The sequence below is a fragment of the Ahaetulla prasina genome, chromosome 3 (genome assembly GCF_028640845.1).
Source record: "Ahaetulla prasina isolate Xishuangbanna chromosome 3, ASM2864084v1, whole genome shotgun sequence".
In the NCBI taxonomy this organism is placed as follows: domain Eukaryota; kingdom Metazoa; phylum Chordata; class Lepidosauria; order Squamata; family Colubridae; genus Ahaetulla; species Ahaetulla prasina.
In genome coordinates, this window is record NC_080541.1 from 108060008 (window position 1) to 108082367 (window position 22360).

At 37.4% G+C, this 22360-nt stretch overlaps 1 protein-coding gene across 20 annotated transcripts in view; it reads left to right on the forward strand.

Annotated features, from left to right (window-relative positions):
- CXXC5 (CXXC finger protein 5) overlaps positions 1-22360 on the forward strand; it is a 136999-nt gene that overhangs the window by 92397 nt on the left and 22242 nt on the right. For 17 of the 20 annotated variants that reach the window (XR_009154310.1, XR_009154311.1, XM_058176248.1 and 14 more), the window contains 2 exons: positions 2803-2924; positions 13269-14232. Coding sequence is in view for 18 of the 20 variants with exons in the window: in XM_058176248.1 (XP_058032231.1) it covers positions 13453-14232 (780 nt within the window). In the remaining 2 variants the exon portion in view is untranslated. Of the gene's footprint in view, positions 1-2802; positions 2925-12425; positions 12567-13268; positions 14233-22360 lie in introns of all 20 variants that reach the window. The other 3 variants (XM_058176241.1, XM_058176254.1, XM_058176247.1) reach the window with 2 other exon arrangements.

Here is a 22360-nt window from a genome sequence, read left to right on the forward strand (position 1 = left end):
CCACTCCTTTTTCCTGATAAAAACAGGAGCGTGCTGAAGTTGGAGGGAGTGGAATTCGGTGGGGTCATAAATCCAGGAAAATTCGCTCTTGAGAGCAAACCCCCTGTCAGACCTGCCACTCTTCCACAACTCTGATAACCTCTTTCACCCAGAGATTATGCTAAGCTCAGTGAACAGTGATTTTTTTTTCTGTTTCACTGAGTTTTACAATCTTCTAACACGGAGTGCTCTGTTAGAGCACCCAGCAGGAGGGTGACGTCACTGGAGCCTTGACGTCACTGGAGTCACTGGAAAGAATTTTGAATATAGAAGGTTATGACTTGTTATATGGATGGCATGCGTACTTATTTTATGAAAAAAAAAGTGGATAGGGCTTTTAAGAATCATGTGTTGAGAAGTGCTCTTTTGCGGGTCTGGAAAAAATATTCCTATAAATTAGAATACAAGATTCCTATATGGGCGAGCCCTAGGCATGCAATAGAGAATATAAATATAGAACAGAAACAGGAAATGATTACTTATAAAGAACTTTTGTATGTTGAAGGAGGTAGATTGCAATTAAAATCATTACAGGTATTAAATGAAGAAGGGAGGAATTATACTTGGTTTCAATATGGGCAAATAAGTGCTAGATGGAAAGAAGATCAAAAAATTGGTATAATGCAAAGGGAGGAAAATTTAATGAAGCAAATTAGAAATCAGACCCAGGAGCATATAAAGAGATTGTATAATGTGTTGCTTGAAATAGATTCGGAAAAGGATTTGGTAAAGGATTGTATGATAAAATGGGCACAGAATATTCAGGAACCAATAATGTTGGAAACATGGGAGAAAATTTGGGTTAGAAATGTTAAGTTTACACAAGCACAGAATTTAAGGGAAAATTTTTATAAGATGTTTTATAGATGGCACTTAGATCCCAAAAAATTATCATGTATGTATCCTAATATCCAAGCGAAATGTTGGAGGTGTGATTGTGATGATGCTACATATTTTCATATTTGGTGGACTTGCAAGAAAATTAAGGTCTTTTGGATAAGAATTTGGTGGATTATTCAAAATGTACTGAAGAAGAAGATAAAGTTCCTGCCACAATTTTTCCTTTTGGGAATTATAACGGATTGTACAGGGATTGAGACTAAATTGATTCTGAATTTAATAACAGCAGCAAGACTGTTGATTGGACAATACTGGAAGAAGAAGAGATACCTACAATAGAAGAATGGATATTGAAAGTTATTAATTTGGCTGAGATGGCTAAAATCTCAGCGTTTTTAAAAGACAATACGCAGGAAAATATTTAATTGAATGGAAAAATGGATTGATTATCTACAAAACAGATATCAGATTAAGAAATATCAGATTGCCTTTGAATAATTAGAAAGTTATTTTATGTAATGGGGAGGGGGTTGGGAGATGAAAAGCTTTGGATGTGGTTATTTGGATTGGAAGGGAAAATTTTATTCTATGCTTGGTTTATGTATAACAATACCTTGTGATTGACCCGGGAAGCCGGGGAGGGAAGGGTTTTTGTTTTTTTGGGAGGGAGGGGGAAAAAAGGGGGAAAAATGTTTTTGTTTTTTAAAACTCTTTCAATAAAAAAAAAAAGAAAAAAGAAAAAAATATACTGTTTATGTTTAATTTTTTTTTTTACAAAAAAACCTTCAACTAATGTATTTCTTAAACTTGTATATTACTTCTTGTTTGGAATTAGAACATAGAGATGCCTCATTCCAGTCTTTAAGCAGTTCTAGCTATAACCTCCATTGGTAGTGAAATTTGAATGGGTTCAGTGACCTGTTATTTACAATGGAAATCTTTTAAAATGGTGCAATGCAGTAGTGCTTTATTTCCTGAGTAATTTACAGGAGACATTCTCCTAAACCTCAAGACAATACTGTCCCTGTGATGTCTAAAGAGTAAAGATACAATCAAGATCAAGTGAGGTACTAATACCACTCTATAAAGCCCTAGTAAGACCACATCTAGAGTACTGCATCCAGTTTTGGTCACCACACTATAAAAAAGATGTTGAGACTAGAAAAAGTGCAGAGGAGAGCAACCAGGATGCTTTAGGGGACTAAAACATATGAAGAACGGTTACATGAACTGGGCATGGCTAGTCTAGTGAAGAGAAGGACAAGAGGAGACATGATATCAGTGTTCCAATATTTGAGGGGCTGCCACAGAGAGGAGGGGGTCAAGCTGTTTTCCAAAGCACCTGAAGGCCAGACAAGGAATAATGGATGGAAACTGACTAAGGAGAGATTCAACCTAGAAATGAGGAGGAACTTTATGACAATTGGTCTGACAATTCTGACCAATCAACCAATGGAACAGCTTGCCTTTGGAAGTTGTGGGAGCTTCATCACTTGAGACTTTCAAGAAAAGATTGGACTGCCATTTGTCAGAAATGGTATAGGGTCTCTTGCTTGAGCGGAGGAGTTGGACTAGGTCCCTTCCAACTCTGTTAATTTGTACCTTATCTAAATTGCTGCTGGAAAGGACTGTAATGTATTTCGATTATAATACTAATAGGACAGCATCTTATATACAATTTGTAACATTATTAAAACTGACTAAGGAGAAATTACCACCACCAGACATTATCACCATAATGTTTAACAAACTATTAATAAAAGATAGCCATAAATGTTGGGCCCAAAATTAACAATTTTAAAGAGGGAGAACCTGTAGCTGATAAACACTGGGAACTGAACTAATTGTTTACTGTAGATAAGAAGCATAAAATGATCAATGCATAATAATAATAATAATTTTCTTCTGTGTTTCGTTATCCAGGGAGGAATCTGAAGATTTGTTGATGGATTTCATATGGAATATCATTTAATGTGCTGAGATAAATTGAAGAACAGGCCACATACCTTTCTGCTGCTGTTTACATTTCAGGTTCAAATACTAAGGTAGATCATTTCTCCAACTAGTTACACAAGTCAATCACTTTAAAATAAATCAGAGAACTGATGTTGTGTTTGGTTGCCTCAACTGAACTAATTACAATGTTTTTACAGCTGGTTTTTCTAAAATAAAACCATTTGATTTAGATGTATTCGGTACTTCTAGGAGAAGAGTTGGAGGTTGAAGAATACTGAAACCATCAGCAGTAAAAAATCATTTCCTTATTTCATCTTGTGGGAAACCAATGATACGTTGTATAAATAGCAGAAACAAATATGGTCCCTTGGAATATGATCGCAGTTATACTGCTGAGCCCCAAAGGATAGAAACTTACCTGTGATTGTGTAAGGCAATTAGCCTAGATATGTGGTTGCAATATTCTAGAAGTTTTCAAGTTTTGTAGTCCTGAATTCTATTGTTTTTTCCTAAGAATTATAGTAATTAGTGCCTGTCCTCAGTTTGGTTGTTTGTTAGAAAAAGTATGATGACCCTAGTTGTTACTAGATTGATTATAAGGGAGAAATCTGGAGGTAAGGGTTGGTTTCATGAAATCCAAGAATCCTTAGATATGTTCTAGTTTCATAAGTCTGAGCATCTCATTGTTCAGTAGCAGTTGTGAAAGAGCAGTAAAATACATAGCACAGAATTTATGAGTAGCTGAAAAAAGTATAGACCTTGTTCTACTTAGGAATGAGTTATGTTCCTGAGGCTATTCATAAATTCATTTTGATTGCAAGTCCAACAAGCAATAAAAACATATACAGTACAGTTGTTACCTTACAGTATATAATTATCTATTAATAGTATACTGGTGGAAGTTGGGAGAAGGTAGGAAAAGAAGTTGGGAGAAGGGTTAGTTTCTTGCATGCCACTTAGATAAACACCCTGCTGCAAATCTTTTCCTGCCTTCTTCTCAATTCCAGGGCCTTCTAGTTACAGATTGGTTTGTTCATATCAGCAAAAGGTTGCAACTTGAAAGTTCATTAGTCAGTACCCTGCTTCCCCCCACCCACCCGATTTTTAAAATATCATCATTGGCCCGGCCAAGGTAAATGCAGGCCGTATGGGTTTTAAAAGGAAGTGTTTCTTGTAACTTTCTGAAGATTATTTCATGTTCATGAATTATGCATTAACTTCATTTAATCATTTTACCATAGTGCGGTGAAACTAGGCAAATGGGATGAGGGCTTACAAAGATGGGATCTTGTGGCCCAAAGATTTATGTTGGCCCAAACTCACTGATTTTGATGAGCCTTATTTTTAAATTCCCATTTCTAGGCTAGATGTTAGATTCGTTCTATCGAGTGCATGCCAGCTTTGTGACTGAATTCTGTTGAATTGAAGTGCCTTATCTGGTGGCAGCACCTAGCAATAGCAATAGCAGTAGAACATAGATTTATGTACCACTTCATAGTGCTATACAACATACTCTTAAGTAATTTACAGAATCAGCCTGTTGCCCCCAACAACCTTGGGTCCTCATTTCACCAACCTAGGAGGATGGAAAGTTGAGTCAACCTTTGAGCTGTTCAGGATCGAAATGTTGGAAGTAGGCAGAGTCAGCCTGCAGTACTGCATTCTAACCATTGCGCCACTACAGCTCAAATCTTGATTTATCTCAAAGCCTAAATAGTAAAACTTAGATGACAGTTTGTTGAAGGAATTCCAGGACTGTTGGCTTGACTGAGAAGTTTAAAATCTGGAAGAAAATAATAATAAAAAATGATTTTTGCTTTAAGAAAACTACATGAATGCAGTCACCAAGAATCAAGGCCATCTTTACTTTTTTTTACTTACTGAATTCATCGGGAATTATTCTTCGAGTCTAAATTACAGAGGCTGCTTAAGGTACTAACGTATTAAGGAAAAAATTTAAAAATCCAGAAAAAATAATCCTAGTTACCATTTTCTCTGAGTAGAACAACTGTGCGTAATCAGGAACCTGCAGAAGAAAAATCTGCTACTGAATATTTTTCCTTTTTGAATAAGAATCGTTTTTCAAGAATAAGGTTTTATTCAAAATGCTAAATGAAAAAAATTATGTAACACAGTCTGAGCATTCTAAGTACAATATTGAAGTTCAGAGTTATAATCACATAATGTTTAATCTTAGTAATTCTTACTGTATGAGTTTGTATTACTGAAGTTGTGTTTTTTTTAGTCAAAACCTTTTTGCAGATAGCAAAAATTAAAACACATATGCCAAGGTAGCATACTTTCAAGTCTTTCTGTAAAATATCACATCAAATACCTGTACAATTAGCACAGCCCCCCCCCCAAGGCTGTGTGCTCTCCCCACTTCTCTCTGTATACCAATGACTGCATCTCTAATGATCCATCTGTTAAACTACTGAAGTTCACAGATGACACAATAGTGATCAGTCTCATTCAAGACGATGAATCCACATACAGACGGGAAGTTGAATAACTAGCCTTGTGGTGCGACCGGAACAATCTGGAACTGAACACACTCAAAACTGTAGAAATGATGGTAGACTTTAGGAGAAACCCTTCCATACTTCCACCTCTTACAGTACTAGACAACACAGTATCAACAGTAGAGACCTTCAAATTTCTAGGTTCTACCATATCGCAAGATCTAAAATGGACAGCTAATATCAAAAACATCATCAAAAAAGCACAACAAAGAATGTTCTTTCTGCGCCAACTCAGAAAGCTCAAACTGCCCAAGGAGCTACTGATCCAGTTCTACCGAGGAATTATTGAGTCTGTCATCTGCACCTCTATAACTGTCTGGTTTGGTTCTGCAACCCAATAAGACAGACACAGACTTCAGAGGATAATTAGAACTAAAAAAACAAAAACAATTGTTGCTTGTATCCTTATGATTTATATTGATATTGGTTGTTTCCTGATTGCTTATTTGTACCCTATGACTTATCATTAAGTGTTGTACCTTATGATTCTTGATGAACGTATCTTTTCTTTTATGTACACTGAGAGCACATTAAGACAAATTCCTTGTGTGTCTAGTCACACTTGGCCAATAAAAAAGTTTATTCTATCTATTGCATAAATGTATGATTTATGTTTGCAGCTTTTTGGAAGACTTTCTAAGTATTGCATCAATGTATGATTTTTCTGTATGAATTAAACCCTCTGTAGGTAGAGACTGAAGTCCTTCTCACAGTTATCACAGAGAATGAATCATAATTTTGATTAAAGCCATCTTGAGAAGATACAAAATATGCTAAGCATAAATAAAATTAAGGAAAATTCTTAATGGATTTTGTGTCTCATTTTGAGAGCTTTTTTGGGAGGAAAGGTACGGTAAAGTCTGCTGTGAATGAATTCATGAACTTCTTTAATGGAGTCAAAAATTAATACTCAATAATGTGGAATAAATTATATTTGGATGGAAAGGTGCAAATTATAACGTTACTAGGACATACCAGCCAATTGACTGCACATTTTATATCTAATGAAAAAGAATGTAGTTATACTTAGTGTGATGGGCTTATGTATACCTGTGAATAAAAACTGTAAATAAAATTGGTCAGAATGACAAGAACTATGTGTTGTTATAAATGAGGCATATGAAATCAAATATTGCACCTGTGCAATTTTTTCATAATTCCATTGTTTTGTTTTGAAAAAGAAAATAATCATTTCACACAAAGACCAGCTTCAACAAATATGTCATTATTAAATCTGATGCAGCATTGGCCCAAATCCTAATTTTTTTTGAAAAGCAAAGTATATACAACATATAGAAGAAAAGCATATCAATTGTATATTGTTCCCCATTTCATTGTTTAACCAAACCAAATGTTAGATATTTGGAGAGTGATTTCTGTATGAGGGACGTAGGAGCTTCCTGCTGAATTAGTATAAGATTTCTGCAGTGCTCTTGCCCCAGGTGATTTTATAATTCTTGCAGACTCAAATTGTAACACTAGGATTTGGAATTCTAAGCTGCAGGGTTTTTTTTAAAGTATTGACATAATTTGGTTAGAGAGGAGTACAATGCATGTTTTTTTGTTTGGACTCCATCCCGTTTAATGGACCAATGTACGTTGCATTAAGATTTGTCCATTATATCAAGATTTTACTGCCCAAATGCTTCCATTTTTGACAATTATATAATTATGCAAATATAAATTGGCACAAACACTATACATTTGCATTTAACATTCTTCCCCCTCAAATGACTGAAAGCTCAGGATTTTACTATTCTTAAATCTCATCCACAAGTAAATAACGTTTGACCTTCTGTAGGTTAAGTCTGTACATCAGCCTAAATGAAATTGAAGCCTAAGTGCTTAAGCAACCAAATGGACAATCAAAATCTCAGAAGCTATTCTGAACAGTTTTCTGGACACAGGCTTGTGTTTACCACTGCAGGGAACAGTAATGCTTGGTTACTTAATATTGTCATTTATTATTCCACTACAGTAGTCATTCCCCCAGTAGTAAATTTGCTGATCCTTTCAATACTTCGACACATTGTGGGACCATCCATACCTTTTGGTAAGGATGGCCAAAAAAGTTTTTGTTCTTGTATCCTCTAACTGCTTTGAATGTACATGCTTTGAATGGTCAGAAAAAGTTGGCCAAATACCTCTAAAGTTAGTAAGTTAGTGGTATAGTCTTCCATGCTAAAGCTTACCATTTACTTAAATAGCAAATTCTATTAACACCATTTGCTGTGAGGCACACTTAAGTAGCTAAATCATCATAGATATGGTTGCTTTTCAAATGTGTCTGTGCCTATGATGAACATTTGGTGCAAGAGTGAGGTTTGTAGCCATATTGAAGACGTATGTTATTTCAAATAAAATTGTCACTGTAGCTGTTTATTATATTATAAAACTGTCCCTATTTCTGCGTTGGCTTTTGATGAGTTTTAGCCATGTCTCTCAATACAGCAGGAATTATTCACCAAGTAGATTTACAAAAAGAATCTACTTGTTGTAGACGTACCGGCATGACTGCATATCTAATGGAATAGACGGCAGCATCCATCATGGCGGCAGCAGATTTGGCTTCATAGCAATAAGCTGTGTAAACTTTGATTAGCTTGTATTGTCAGTGCTTTTCCTATTGGATTGTTGGCACTGTTTTGCTTTCTTATTAGAGAGACCTTCCGCAATTAAGGCCTATGTCTTCTTTAGAATAGAAGAATAGAATTTTATTGGCCAAGTGTGATTGGACACACAAGGAATTTGTCTTGGTGCATATGCCCTCAGTGTACTTCTTTATTCTTTATTTACTCTATGTCTTCTTTATTCACAGTGTTTGCCTAAAATATGCCCATACGTGACATCTGGTTAGGTCCTTGATCTTCATCCATAACCTGGTTAACTCATTGTCTATTTTATCATATATTGACATTTGTAAACCACTCCAAGAGTGCTGTAAAGCATGTAAAGTGATATTGCTAATGCTGCATGAAGGCCAGTAGAGGAACTGGATATGTAAGATTATTAGAAGTGGAATTTTTTCATGCAAATTTTCTCTCAGTGTGTGTTTTATTCTCTGCATGTAGGTTGAAGAGATGTAGATGTTTCTTGTGGACCTAGTACATTTGAGTCTTTTTCAGTAGTAGGAAAGATCAATCTTGGAAATAATCGTGGTGAAGTATACAGTGGCAGAGAGAGTGTTGAACTTGAGAAAAGAAGATTAGAATCAAATTCTAATTTTGTTACTGTTTGTTTGATGGCTTTAGGGCTTTGTCTGTGTCCTGAAACTTAACTTTGAAGATTCTTGTCTGGACACAAGATATTGAGGATATATCAAAACCATTTAATTCTCTAGGATTAAATGGGAAGTAAAATATTCACCAATATTTTGTCATAGGTATGTAAGAATGAATTGGTACGACGTTGTAAGAATTACTTTAAATTTACTAGCCACTGTCCTACATTTTAAAAGCCGCATCTTTTTCTTAATGTATATTGCTATGTTTTGAAGGAATCTAACAATAGTACTTGGGGAAACTATAATTTCTTTATCAATCCATAGTAATTCTTTGTTCTTTTGCTCACAAAGGGTTTGTGCCCGTTTGAGAACCTTTGGAACTTACAAGGTTCTTTGATGGCAACATTCTACCAGACATAGTTTTTTCAAAATACTTCAATTCCTGAAATGATATAATGGGTCCAAAGAAACAGTCAGATCACCAGAGACCAAATGGAAAGCTATTCCCCAGTATTAATATTACATTCCTTCAAAATATAGCAATATACAGTGGAATATGTTAAATGTAATTCCTTCTTACTAGAGGGTCTTGATGGATTCATCCTTGAAACTACAGTATAAAGGAGAATCTTGATATCTTTGTTAGTCACATTTGTACAATTTGGATTATGAAATGGAAGCTGAAATTACTTTGGGCCATACATTGTGAGATTTATGAGTGTTGGTTCCTGGATGCTCCGTACTTTTCCTAATGAAGTGCCAATGAAGATTAAATGAAATCTCGGTGGAAAGGGTGGTGCTGTTACATGTTGTCATGTCTGACAAGCTGGACTAGCTAAGCTATAACTTTATGATTGCCATTTATTATAACTGTCTTTTGAAATTTTTGCATATGCTAGAAAATTGGTAGCAGAAACATTGTTTACATCACACTGCAATATAACTTGGCAGAAGGAGAAAGTATTTTGTACTGCTTCTCTGAAATTCAACAACATATCACAAGGAACAGATCTGTTGGCTAGAAGAAATATAGAGCAAGTTGATAATCTCAGTCTGAAATTTGAAGCTTGCTTGCAGAAGCATTTCCTTTTCGAAGGTATCAGGAAAATATTCTGCTCTTGTCATGCACACTTTGCAGATGAGAAAAAAAAAGGGATAAACATTTTCCTTTTAAAAAATTGAAAGAATGATTATTTATGAAGAAACAATTCTGACTGTATACATTTTGTTGCATTTTGCCATTTTTTTCAGGATCAAAATTTTTCAACTTAAGCAAGCTTGGCAGTTTCAAAATTTGTTTTATTTTTTAGTGTTTATTTCTCCATAGTTCCATTAAAAATATTTTTTCCACATAGCAAATATTTTTGTTTGCTTGTTCTATAGGCTAGATTTAATTTTTTTATCCATTGTTTTTCAAATAAAGTATCTCAACTACCAGTGCATACAGTGCTATAGATATGGTGATGATACACAAATATGAATGAGTAAGAAAACTTATTGGAAAACTGACATCTCTACAGGTGAAACTCAAAAAATTAGAATATTGTGCAAAAGTTCATTTATTTCAGTAATGCAACTTAAAAGGTGAAACTAATATATGAGATAGACTCATTACATGCAAAGCGAGATAGTTCACACCTTGATTTGTCATAATTTTGATGATTATGGCTGACAGCTCATGAAAACCCCAAATTCACAATCTCAGAAAATTAGAATATTGTGAAAAGGTTCAATATTCTAGGCTCAAAGTGTCCCACTCTAATCAGCTAATTAAGCCATAACACCTGCAAAGGGTTCCTGAGCCTTTAAATGGTCTCCCAGTCTGGTTCAATAGGAATCGCAATCACGGGAAAGACTGCTGACCTGACAGTTGTGCAGAAAACCATCATTGACACCCTCCATAAGGAGGGAAAGCTTCAAAAGGTAATTGCAAAAGAAGTTGGATGTTCCCGAAATGCTGTATCAAAGCACATTAATAGAAAGTCATGTGGAAGAGGAAAGTGTGGAAGAAAAAGGTGCACAAGCAGCAGGGATAACCGCAGCCTGGAGAGGATTGTCAGGAAAAGGCCATTCAAAAGTGTTGGGGACTTTCACAAGGAGTGGACTGAGGCTGGAGTCAGTGCATCAAGTGCCACCACACACAGACGGATCCTGGACATGGGCGTCAAATGTCATATTCCTCTTGTCAAGCCGCTCCTAAACAACAAACAACGTCAGAAGTGTCTTACCTGGGCTAAAGAAAAAAAGAACCGGTCTGTTGCTCAGTGGTCCAAAGTCCTCTTTTCTGATGAGAGCAACTTTTGCATCTCATTTGGAAACCAAGGACCCAGAGTCTGGAGGAAGAATGGAGAGGCACACACTGCAAGATGTTTGAAGTCCAGTGTGAAGTTTCCACAGTCTGTGTTGATTTGGGGAGCCATGTAATCTGCTGGTGTTGGTCCACTGAGCTTCATTAAGTCCAGGGTCAACACAGCCGTCTACCAGGAGACTTCATTTTCCAGCAGGACTTGGTACCTGCCCAACCGTAAAGATGAAAGACATGAGACCGAACAATGCAGAAGAGCTGAAGGCCGCTATTGAAGCATCCTGGTCTTTTATAGCACCTTAGCCGCATTAAGGCAGTAATTGATGCAAAAGGGGCCCAAACCAAATACTGAGTACATATGCATGCTTATACTTTCCAGAGGTCCGATATTGTTCTATGTACAATCCTTTTTTTTTTAATGATTTCATGTAATCTAATTTTCTGAGATTGTGAATTTGGGGTTTTCATGAGCTGTCAGCCATAATCATCAAAATTATGATAAATCAAGGCGTGAACTATCTCACTTTGCATGTAATGAGTCTCTCATATATTAATTTCATCTTTTAAGTTGCATTACTGTAATAAATGAACTTTTGCATGATATTCTAATTTTTTTAGTTTCACCTGTATGTTTCAATTTGGATTTATGACTGTTCCTTTTCACAATGTGACAGTGTCACAGTTAAAGAAAGTAAAAAGATCTCTATGTTACTGTGGTTGACAGTGAGAATCTGCCATTGTGCCTTGGCTATGAGATCTCCTGTTACAGAACACCTATGCTTTGCTTTCAATCCTATTCAAAAATTGGGCAAACCTTTTATTGTTTACAAATGCTTTAGCGCCCTCTGAAATTAAAGAAATTTTACCTTTGAAATTGCATTATCTCAGTTACCACTTCAGACTGGAAGACCAATTTATCAAGTATCTAGAAAGATAAATTAAGTTTCAAGAGATTTTTTGCATAGTTTCTATTTATGACTTCATAGTATGGATTATTTGCATATAATAGAAATAAAACTGACTATCTCAGAATGAGATCCAAGATGTACTGAAGTCTTCACTGGGTTAGTTGGCCTTTTTACTTTAACCTTTGCTGAATTTTCCCCCCCATTATTATAGCCTCTGAAAAGATCTCTGTTGCCTTGCATCTTCCTTGCAAATTCATTGCTGCCTTTCATGTGAATGAATGTCTTAACTGCAAGTCTGATTTCCTATTCAAAGACATAAACTGGACATTATGAAAATTTGAAATATTATTGCATATTTTCTCCTTCATAGATTCCATACTGCAGCCTGCAACCTATTTGGGGTTTCACAGCACATTGCTTTTGTTTGAAAGTGAAAAAATCAAGTTTTTTGTGACATTTATATTTAGAAGTAGAGAATATCTATGTTATTAGGAACTTTTGCATACATTGAGCTTTCATTCATGCTGGCATATTCTTTCAGTACCTTAAGATTACATTCTTGCCGACTATACATTTTCGTTCAGCTTTGTTTTTTCTTGAATAAATAAGATATCTCATCTCTCTTACCATAGAACAATATGTCTAATCCAGTAAGAGTACTTGTTCAACTAACTCAGTCTTGTCTACCCATAACAACTCTCAGGCAGGAGTTTTCCCCAGACCTATGTAAAAATGCTGGAATTGGACTTGCACACAGATTCTTTTCTTCTCAGGTATAAAAATTATTTATCATTTTAAAAATAAATGGGCAATAATAAATAGCAAATTAACAATTGTGGTTTATTTCAGCACTTGTTTCCCAATTTAGAATTTATGTTTTTTAATAATAGAAGCTGGCTTCTTCCTAAATTAATATGAAATGGCTGATTCATAACTATCCTGCTTGGTCACATCAGGGACAATACTTGTAGGAGAAATGATCTTCTGAGTACCCTTAAAGGAAGGGAAGATATAGAGCCAAGAAGTTTGTAAATAAAGAATTGAATTAGTTTCTTGTTTTTCATGTATTGTATTGTTGCAGTCTGCTACCTATATTTACAAGCAGTGTCAGATCCCAGGGTAAGTCATCCAATGAAATTCTGTAAGATTTAGATTAATGATACAAATCACATGGAAATATCTGTTCTGACTATGTGATGCCTCCTGACTTTATTACCCTGTTTTCCCCAAAATAAGACATCCCCTGATAATAAGCCCAATCGGGCTTTTGGGTGCATGGCAGTAAGGCCAAGCGCTTATTTCAGGGTTCAAAAAAATATAAGACAAGGTCTTATTTTCAGGGAAACACTGTATAAGGGAAATGTTAAGTGAACACTAATACAGAAGCTATTTGTTTTAGCAGTTACTAACTTTTAGCGGTTTGCTAACCTCTCTCCTCTCCTCTCTGTTTTTTGTTTTGTTTTTTTTACTTTCAGAGCTACGTGTGATATATGAAACCTGCAGGAGATGTTGTAATGACTGTGAAATTACACTGAGGACAGATCTTGCTCCTTCCATTTTTTTGTGATTACTGCTCTTACTATTGTGATTGATCATTTTCTACAGTAAGTGAGCTGGTTGCTTTGTCTGGTCCTTTTGTTTAAAAAAAGAGAAAGAAAGATGTCTGATCCTGTCGCCCATCAAGATGCTGGTATCAAGCCAGGCTTGTTGGAAAAAAGCAACAATTCTGGTGATTCTCAGCCCTCAATCAACTTGGAAAGAAGGAACAAAAGTGGGATAATTAGTGAACCTTTGAACAAAAGTCTTAAGAAGTCTCGACCACTGTCCCATTACTCTGCTTTTGGTAGCAGCAGCTCATTAAGTGAACATTCAGAGAAATGCGTCCCTATGACCAACAGCAGTGAGGCAATCGTTGAAAAAAGCAATTCTACCTCAAAGCACAAAACCATCTCTGACATGTTGAGCAAGTCAGATATTTCTTTGGAAGGACAGAACATCTTGCAACAGTTTGCCCAGTCTACAGAATTGCTCAAAAGAGTAGTCCAGGAGCACATCCCCCTGCCTAATGACCATGGGACGGGCATCTCAGATATGGAAGCTGTCTCAACAGCTGAAACAATGAACAACCCATCTGATTTTCCTTACCTGGGGGCTTTTCCCATCAACCCTGGCCTTTTCATTATGACCCCTGCTGGTGTATTTTTGGCAGAAAGTGCACTCCATATGGCTGGCTTAGCAGAGTACCCAATGCAGAATGAATTGGCATCTGCCATCAATTCAGGGAAAAAGAAACGAAAACGATGCGGCATGTGTCCTCCTTGCAGAAGACGAATAAACTGTGAGCAGTGCAGCAGTTGTAGGAACCGTAAAACTGGACATCAGATTTGCAAATTCCGAAAATGTGAAGAACTTAAAAAGAAGCCTTCTGCTGCACTGGAGGTAATTGCCTTTGCTGACACAGCTTAATAATTCCCTCTCAACTGTCCTCTGTGGAATCAAATTATGAGGACTGGATGTGGAAATGTCAGAAGTTTGAATCCATTAACAATTTGTACCTTTATATTTTATATAGCCGAGGCTTTTCACAGATATACATCCACACAGTTAATAATAATATTTAAAAGAGAGGGTGTTTTGCATTAGTTTCCTTCATGAGACACAATGAGCTAGAACCTTATAGCAAGTTAAGCAGCTTGCATGGCAGTCCTGGACTTCTCCATCCCAGGCTGTATGCATGGGTTCAGATTGCTGAGTATTTTTCCAACGAAAGATAATAAGTGGAAGAAATTCCTGTACATTAAAGAAAGAGGATCTATTCTATCTTGTATACATTTCTTGTTTAATACTATAGTGCTTTTGAGTGTTCACAATATTTTTACATGTGTTACTTTGATTTAAATATTCCAGCAATGGTGTAAGGTAAGCTTATATTAGAAGAAGGGCCAAGGGTAGAAGAAGGTATAGGTATAGCTTATTAATTTTACATCTGGAGGGATACGGGTAGCCCTTGACTTATGACAACAATTGACCCCAAAATTTATGTTGCTAAGCAAGACAGTTAAGTGTGTTTTGCTCACTTTACCTTTCTTGCCACAGTTGTCACATGAATCATTAGAGTTGTTATGTTAACAACACGGTTAAGCAAATCTGGCTTTGCCATTGATTTTGTTTGTCAGAAGGTCACTAATGTGATCACATGACCCTGCGATACTGTCAAAAATAGAGTTGGTTGCCAGGCATCCAAATTTTGGTCATGTGATCATTGTGGTGCTGTTAACGGTTGTAAGTGTGAAAAACGGTCATAAATGACTTTTCAGTGCTATTGTCACTAAACAAATTATTGTAAGTCAAAGACTATCTCTATTTGCATTTAGACTTTGTAGTTAGGTGGTGCAACTGTGTATTCATGCTTTGAGCTAGAAGTGAAGATGCAGGGTTTTTGCTCTCTTCATGGAAGTTATTAAGTGAGGCAAAGATTTACCATCTTGTAGCGATGGCTCAGGGGCTAGGACGTTGAGCTTGTCGATCGAAAGGTAGGCAGCTCAGTGGTTCGAATCCCTAGTGCTGCCGTGTAACGGGGTGAGCTCCCATTACTTGTCCCAGCTTCTGCCAACCTAGCAGTTTCGAAAGCATGTAAAAATGCAAGTAGAAAAAATAGGGACCACCTTTGGTGGGAAGGTAACAGCGTTCTGTGCGCCTTTGGCGTTGAGTCATGCTGGCCACATGACCATGGAGACGTCTTCGGACAGCGCTGGCTCTTCGCCTTTGAAACGGAAATGAGCACCGCCCCCTAGAGTCGGCAACAACTAGCACGTATGTGCAAGGGGAACCTTTACCTTTACCTTACTGTTTATGAGGAAGTGGTTAATATGTGTGCCTCTTCTCAAGATGTGATCATCAATTAATCCATATTAGTTTCAAACAAATGAAGCTTGATATAGCATAATGTGAGAGTTCTCAAAGAATCAGAGCATTTAACTTCCTTCCCTCCCTCCCTCCCTCCCTCCCTCCCTCCCTCCCTCCCTCCCTCCCTCCCTCAGTCATATTGCGACATAGTACTCTTTACTTAGCTCAGTACTGATTTTGACTATATCTAGTCCAACCCCCTGTTCACGCAGGAGACCTATACTAGGGATTCGAACCACCAACCTTTCTGATCGACAAGCTCAGTGTCATCTCTTCAAAGTCCCAAAGGTCTTGATTTACCCAGCTGTACAAGATTCTTATAACTTGGAAACACAAGGAGCTAAGATTAGCACATATGTCTATATTCTAGAACACTCCATTATAATTCTTAAGACTCAGAATACTTCCTAAACTCTTCGCAAAATATCTTGTTCCTAGGAAGTTAACTTGTTATAAAGATTACATTCATTCATTCATTCATTCATTTTATTTCATCAAACCCTTTGGATGGTGTAAATTTTCTCTCAGATGTTTATTTGTCTGAACTTTGCCCAGTAGCTGACAATCTTGAAAGTCCATGCCCAGAACCTTTATTAAACTTTTTTGGTCAATAGAATTTGATTTAGTAAAGCTCACTGATGTTTGACTAAGCATAAAGCTCCAAATCTTTGTAATTTGAAAGAATGGGTGCTTAAATACAGTAAACATGAGCTCTCAAATGAAAGAATAAAGATTAGGCAATAAGGATTAGGATTATAATTGAGATATAAACACAGCAAAATAAAGATATAAATAATTCCAGCATGTGAAAAAAATCCAATAATGTTTAGATTTAACTTTGCTAATCTGCAAGCAAAAAAAATGTGTATATACTAGTTCATTTATCAAGCTGCATTAGTGACTTAAAAACAAATTTATTTGAATTTGGGGAGTCACCTTAATTAAAGAATTTACTCCCATTTTACTTGAAAATATACATAAATCAATTTTGATAGGCAATAACATTGGGGCTTCTTCAGCATAGTTGCAAAAAGGTAAGACAATGGCAAATCACTTCCATGTTATTATGAAGAAAATTGCATGGATATGATCAGCAATTCAGCAGGAATTGAACTTGATTCAAATGAGATTTTTCAAGAAAGCAAATTAGAATGTATGCACCAAAGCCATGAGGGTGCACCTTCTGCAGGAAAAAAAAATGAGATGCAGTTTGGAGCTTAGATAATGCCAATTTTGAATAGAGAAGAGAAAACAAAAGCAAACTCCCCCAGGTGATTATTTCCTTGAACTAAATTTCACCAATTGAGGCTACTTTTCCATAAAGGAAGTGAACATCAGTATTCTCATGTGACATGCAGTTTTGTTAAATCTGTTGCATATAAATGATGCAGGTTTGATTTATTATTTGGGTCATTGCTGATTCCTGAATTATAGAATTGTCAGATTACATCCAAAGCCTGTACATTCTAGCCTGTACATTATGTGGAGAGGTGCCAAAATTTAAACCCTGATTTTATTTGATTGTACAGGATGGATAGCAGTCTTCTGGAATTCTTTTGCTGTGGGGGTCATTAACTAATAATAAATCTACTTACTGGAATTTGTGTCCTTGCAAGTTTGGTCCTTCAGTTTCTTGCTTAGCTGACTGGAAGCCATTTGATAGCCAGTATGTTAAAATGCAGCCTAGATAAGATAGAAATACCATGAGAATATCATTCACTCCCCAAGTGAATGTTATTCAATCTGGGATAGACTTTCTCTGAAATTTCAGTTATGCTGTTTGGGACTACTCTTGTCAATGTCATTGGAGGTTGCCTGAGTAGTTAAATGATGTATTACAAACTAATCTGTACTAAATGTACAAATAATCTTGTCTGGAATCAGGTATGATACTTCATTCATTCAGATTACTCCTATTGTTCTAATTAGAATTATTCTTGAAAATAATCCAGTAATCCAGAATTGTACTTCTACTGTACTAATTAGGATAGGTCAACAGAATATTAAGGTATCAGCTATATTGGGTTCTAGACCATTTCTAAATCAAACTTGGGATACTAATGCTGTCCTTTTAAACCTTTAAACCTTTCTCCATCTGAGGCCAACCATCTATCTGTCTTCCATCTAGGACAGCAGCCCCCAGCCTTCTGGGTCCCAGGAACTGGTTCTGTAGAAGGCGGTTTACCCATGGACCAGTGGGCATGGTTTTGCATATTGCTTGGATACCGCACGTACATGAATGGGGCTTTGCTCACTTGTGACAATCTGTGACCTAAGGGTCGTGGACCCCTGATTTAGGAAACATCCCAGTGCCCTTCTTGTACTAGGCTAAGATATTTATCTTCTAGGCATTTTAGAATTTGATAAAATCCAGAATACATGTGTCTTTATTCTGTTAGCATTGTGTTATTTATTTACTATCCAAACAATTTAGTTTTACTATTTTATCATTTTCATTTCTTCAGACAGTATTAAAGTTTAATAAGAGAAATATCATCATTGGTGGATTAAAACATAAAAGTGCTTGAAAGACAGTCATGCAAACAAAGAATCAATAGTTCTCTGGGTCCAGAAAGAAAAGGCTATAATGAATGGATGAAATTGAAAGAAGCACTAAGAACCTTCCAACTGGTGAGGGTTGTTTTTTTTTGGAGATCCTAGTTTTGTTGGAGATACCGAAGCAGAGTCTGGGCAGCAAGCTATTAACGTATTTTATAGTAATGTGTTGCATTGCAGTTCCTGCTTTGGATAAAAAAAATAACCAATTTATTTGGAAAAAATTCCAAAATAACTTCTAACTCAATTGCATGGTTTTATAATTTCAATAGTAAAGAACAACGTTCACATGTAGATCTAGAAATAAGAAATAATGTAGACCAGCCTTCCCCAATCAGGTGCACTCTGGAATCATCACTTCCATAATTAACGAGAATCATAGAAATTGTGGGATAGCATTTCTGGAGTGTTCCAAAGTCAAGAATGCTGCTGTTACCTCCCAAGAATAATATGGTTTGTCCGCAGAATTTATCATATATTGATTGAGAATTTCAATTGAATAGAAATATTGCATTTGAAAGAAGCATATAGAAATAGTACTTCGCGATAACAGTATCCACACAGGAAGCTGTCATAAAGGGTAGAGAGTTACTTCTTTTTTATTTGCATCTTGCCTATATTATTTTTGCACATTATTCAAGGCTGTGAACATATTCAAACATCTTTTTCCTATTCTCCCCAAAACAACAATCCTTCAAGGTGTACGGAAAGAGTGAGTGGCCCAAAGTTACCCAGCTGGCTTTTATGGCTAAAGTGGAACTTGAACGTACAATCTCCTGCATTCTAGCCATTGCCTTAACTGCTAGACCCAAACTGGCTTTAATGTGTCACACTTTACTTCTATAAGCTAGGACAGTGATGGCTAACCTTTTTGCCATCGCGTGCCAAAAGCAGGTGGAGCACGGGGAGGTTGCGCGCATATGTGCCCACACCCATAATTCAGTGTGCCCCGCCCCCCACGCATGTGTGTGCGACCCCCTATGCTCCCCCTGCTTTTGGCATGTGATGGCCCGCTGGGCCCGGTAGGCCCGTTTTTCGCCCTCCCCAGGCTCCAGAGGCTTTTTTGGAGTCTGGGGAGGGCGAAAACAGTTTTTCCAGAAGCTGGAAACAGCCCGTTTCCCAACTTCTCGTAGAAACAGAAGTCCCATTTTTTGCTCTCCCCAGGCTCCAGAGGCTTTCTAGGAGCCTGGGGAGGACGAAAGCAGCCTTCCCCACTCCACACTCTAGAAGCCGAAAGCAGCCCGTTTCCTGACTTCTGGTGGGCGTGGAAGGCCTGAAAATCAGCTGGCTGGCACTGGAGCTGAACTAGGGCAATACTTATGTGCCTACAGATATGGCTCTGCATGCCACCTGTGGAACTAGGAGATGGAAGGTGATCTGCACACGGTTGTTTGAGGGATTGGAACAGGCAGGCTATCGTTATAATATCAATGAAATCTAGCCTAATAATCTGTACATAGCTGGAGATTTTTGAGGCTCCTAAACATCTAAAGAGAGGACAATGCTTCTTCTGACTCCTAGTCCCTTCAGAATCTTTCATGCCTTCTCAAGAGAAAACTCAGAACTATTGCTGAAGTACCAGTGGGTTTTTGTAGGCATTCCTTTCTTTGTATTTCCTTCTACTTTTTTATTTTATTTATTTATTTTATTTGTCAAACATGTACAAGGTAACTAGTATATATAAAAACAGAATCGTGTAGAGCATTCGAGACATTGACCACTCTGTTGCTGAAATCGTATTTCCTCAATCGAGTTTAAAGCAGTTTACCTTGAGTTTGTATCGATTGTTTGCTCGTGTACTATTGTGGTTGAAACTGAAGAAGTCATTGACAGGCAAGACATTGTAGCAGAAAATTTTATGTTCTATGCTTAAATTGGACTGCAGGTGGCGCAATTCTGGATTATCCAAGCCCAAAATTTTAAGCCTAGTGGCATAGGGAATTCTATTGTGAGTAGAGGAGTGGAGTATTCTTCTTGAGAAATACCTCTGAACCCACTCGATCATGTTAATGTCCGAAATATAGTATGGGTTCCAGGCGGATGAGCTGTATTCAAGAATTGGTCTGGCAAAGGTTTTGTATGCCTTAGTTAGCAATACAATATTACTGGAGAAGAAACTTCGCAAAATTAGATTAACAACTCTTACTGCCTTTTTGGCAATGTGTTACAGTGAACTTTGGGGCTGAGATTGTTTGAGATGAGTACTCCTAAGCCCTTGACAAAGTGAGGGTCGTCTACGAGATCATTTCCACTCAACTTGTATTTGGTATTCTGATTTCTATTGCTAATATGTAGGACAGAACATCTGCCAATTGCGCAACCATTCTGACACATAGTCAAGGTCGCTTTGTAGGGCAGCAGAATTGTCAGTAGTGTTAAATAATTTTACATCATCAGCGAAAAAGACGCAGCTGCTTATAATATGATCACATAGGTCGTTGATATAAAGCAAAGAGAGTGTGGATCCTAAAACGCTGCCTTGGGGGACTCTACTAGTTAACTGGTGCCGGATTTGATAGGGCCCTCCCTATTTTGATAATTAGTTGCCTGTTTGACAATCCACTTGTGCAGGGATCCACAAACAAGCTATCCACTTGTGCAGGGATCCAGAGATGCCGTAAGAACTCAATTTCAACAGTACTTTGTCGTGCACCACTGAATGAAAGGCTTTACAAAAATCTATGTAAATTGCATCAATAGCTTTACCCTGGTGAAGATGTATGGTCCAAATGTTTCTGCAATGTAGAAGTTGCAGATTGCAGGACAAATTTTTCCTGAAACCAAACTTGTTGGAAAGCAGGTTGTTTATTTCTAAGTGGAGGGTAATGGATTGATTTATAATTGATTCCATGATTTTACAGGTGACGCAACAGAGTGAGATCGGTCTGTAATTTTCCACTAGACTAGGGTCTCCCTTTTTAAAAAATAGGTATGACCATGGCTAATGACCATTAATCAGGCAAGGAGCTGGTTCTGAAAGATAACTCATAGATTGTCCATAGAGGTTCGGCTAGGGCAGTGGCGAGCTTTTTCAGGAAGTAGGCACATAAACCATCAAAGCCAATAGATAGAGGTGGCTTTAGGTTACATAGTGCGGTTTCAACGATATCTACTGTAAAATCAATATGTAGTAAATCGTTACAATTTGTTATGATGCGACTAGGAAATGGGGCAGCAGCCGTTGCTGTGAAAAAAGACTGAGCTGACAGCATCATTACAGTCTTCCCTGTTATGCCCTTTTAGGGATGGGATAGTTTTTGAGTCTTTTAAGTTTGGTATTTATGAAATTATAGAAGGCTCAGGTGGATTTAGAGTTTAACAACTCTTCCTACTGATTGCAATGGTAATTGATACATTCTGCCTTTATCTGGCAGCATAAGACTTTGTAGTGGTTTTTAAAGTTACCATATTTTTCAGACTATAAGACGCACTGGCGTATAAGACATACCAAGATTTTGAGGAGGTAAGTAAGAAAAAAAAGGGTTTTGCCCTCCCTGGCCCCCAGGAGCACTCTGCAGGCCTCCCAAACCCTCTGCATGCTCCATTTTTGCGAACAACAGGCCTATTTTTTGCAAAAATGGGACAGATGGGGCTTCAGGAGGCCAAAAATGGCTGTATTCGGTGTATAAGATGCACCAATATTTCCACCCACTTTTAGGAGGGAAAAAAGTGTGTCTTATACTCCAAAAAATACAGTAACTATGTAGCCAGTTTTGTTTTCTTGCCAAAGAGTTTTTTTGGGGATTGTAGCTTTCTTGTTGATATAGGGTTTTTGTTTGTTTTTTCTCCTTGCTTTAGAGGTTATTTTTGGTACGTATAGGTCAGTGTTGGCGAACCTTTCGCATTCTCACATGCTGGCCCGCATGCTGGAAGTGGCACGCAAAACTGTCCCGTGCTGAATGCACGGCCTCGCTGGCTCCTGTCGCGTTTGTGTGCTCAAACGCCTGCCCGCCAGCTGGCCGTTGCACGGTGTTGACAACCCCGGAAGTGTTGCGATCCATCGCGCATGCGTGCGACACCAACCTGGAAGGCCAGGTGCTGGGTCACGCATGCGTGAGGGACTGCCGCACTTCCAGGGTCCGCTGGCACTGCTCGTGCGATGGCC